This window comes from Bison bison, unplaced genomic scaffold (assembly GCF_000754665.1).
Source record: "Bison bison bison isolate TAMUID 2011002044 unplaced genomic scaffold, Bison_UMD1.0 scf7180017854912, whole genome shotgun sequence".
Taxonomy (NCBI): domain Eukaryota; kingdom Metazoa; phylum Chordata; class Mammalia; order Artiodactyla; family Bovidae; genus Bison; species Bison bison.
Genome location: NW_011485485.1, coordinates 4,174 through 5,760, shown reverse-complemented (window position 1 = coordinate 5,760; position 1,587 = coordinate 4,174). Strand labels below are relative to the sequence as shown.

The 1,587-nt window shown below is 53.4% G+C and overlaps 1 protein-coding gene across 1 annotated transcript in view; it reads right to left on the bottom strand.

The window, feature by feature from the left end:
* Positions 1–1,343, bottom strand: part of LOC105001364 (proteoglycan 3-like) — a gene marked incomplete at its 5' end in the record, with an annotated part of 6,362 nt that extends 5,019 nt beyond the window's left edge. The window contains 2 exons of the mRNA XM_010857611.1: positions 440–571; positions 1,051–1,343. Of these exons, the coding sequence (XP_010855913.1) occupies positions 440–571; positions 1,051–1,343 (425 nt within the window). The remainder of the gene's footprint in view (positions 1–439; positions 572–1,050) is intronic.
* Positions 1,344–1,587: the final 244 nt, after the last annotated feature.

The window sequence follows — 1,587 nt, the reverse complement described above, 5'->3', positions numbered from 1 at the left end:
CAGCACAAGCCGGCTTCCGGGGCCAGGATGAGGCTCGGTGGGGGCAGGTGGTGCCTTGAGGCATTCAGAAACGCCCGAGCCCCGGGCCTTCCCTGGTGGTCCAGCGGTGAAGACTGCCTGCCCTTGCAGGGGCAGTGGGTTCAATCCCTGGTCCTGGAAGACCCCACGTGTCGCAGAGCACCCACTCGCGCTCCCACTGCTGAGTGGGGCTCTCGATTCTGTGCGCCCCAACAAGCAAAGCCACCTCAATAAGAAACCCATGCCCCACAGCCAGAGGGTGCCCCAACCACACCTAGAGAAAGCCCGTGTGTGGGCAAATATGAATACAAGAAAAAGGCTTTTAAAAGATATGGGATTGACTTCCCAGTATTAAACCAACCTTTTTATAAAGGACAGAAAGAAAGAGCTTCTTCTCTCTGGACATTGGCGCCTCACTTACCCAACCTCTGATGAAGCCTCCGATCCAAACCTGTGCTTCATTGATCCTCGTGGCCAAGCTCTGAACCTGAAGGTTGAATTTCAAACTGTGGATGGAGGCGAGGTTGCCTCGGTAGCACTTCCTGCAGACTCTCTGCAGAGAGAACAGGCAGGAAAGAAAATTCACTGTTTTCATGTTAATTTCCTGAGTCTCCAGGACAGACCCCACATCCATTTGCAAATCAGAAATCAGGTATCTACTGCTCCCCCTGAATCCCATCTCTTGTGCCTTTCTTTGGGCTTCCCTGGTGGCTCAGCTGGTAAACAATCCGCCTGCAATGCTGGACCTGGGTTTGATCCCTGGGTTAGGAAGATCCCCTGCAGAAGGAAATGGCAACCCACTGCAGTATTCTTGCCTGGAAAATCCCATGGACAGGTGACCCTGGTAGGCTACAGTCATGGGGTGGTAAAGAATCAGATAGGACTAAGCAACTGCACTTTCTTTAATTCACTTTCTTTTCTGATGCATATTAGGCTAAGAGAACCACTAGTCTAAATAATAAGAAACAGAACTTTGAATCCAATCCCGTCTCTGCATCCCAGGTCCCCCGTAGCAGCCTCGCTGCCATATACCTGAGCTTTCTTAAACTTCTTTGGGGTCCCCACCAGCCTGTAGCGGCAGCTCTTGCACTCAGGACTGCCCGGAAGTTGCACTGTCTCCTCTTCCTTGGGGCACTGCACGTCCTCATCTAAGTCATCTGGGTCTGAGGCCCCCTCATCATCGTGGGTGTCCTCGGCCTCCTCTCTTCCCGACTCAAGCACCTCACCACTCAGGGCCAGCTCTCCTTCCTGCCCCCCTGAGCCTTCAGCATCCTGGCTCAGGTCTGCCTGTGTCTCCGGACTGCCCACATGGGGGACATGATTCTCTGCAAAGAAGAAACAACCCGCCATCAGACCAGGTACCACCTTCCTCCAGGACCACAGACAGCTCTGATGGCTCCACCCAGTCTTCCTAGGGACCCCATCTGCAACCAAAGACGGGAAGGATCCCTTAAGGGTTGGATGACCCAGAACTCTTGCATCACACACACAAATGCATGAGAACCTGATCCCAGCTGACACCACGGGCGAGTAATTTGGGAGTGAGAGATGTGAGAAGCCCTCATCTTC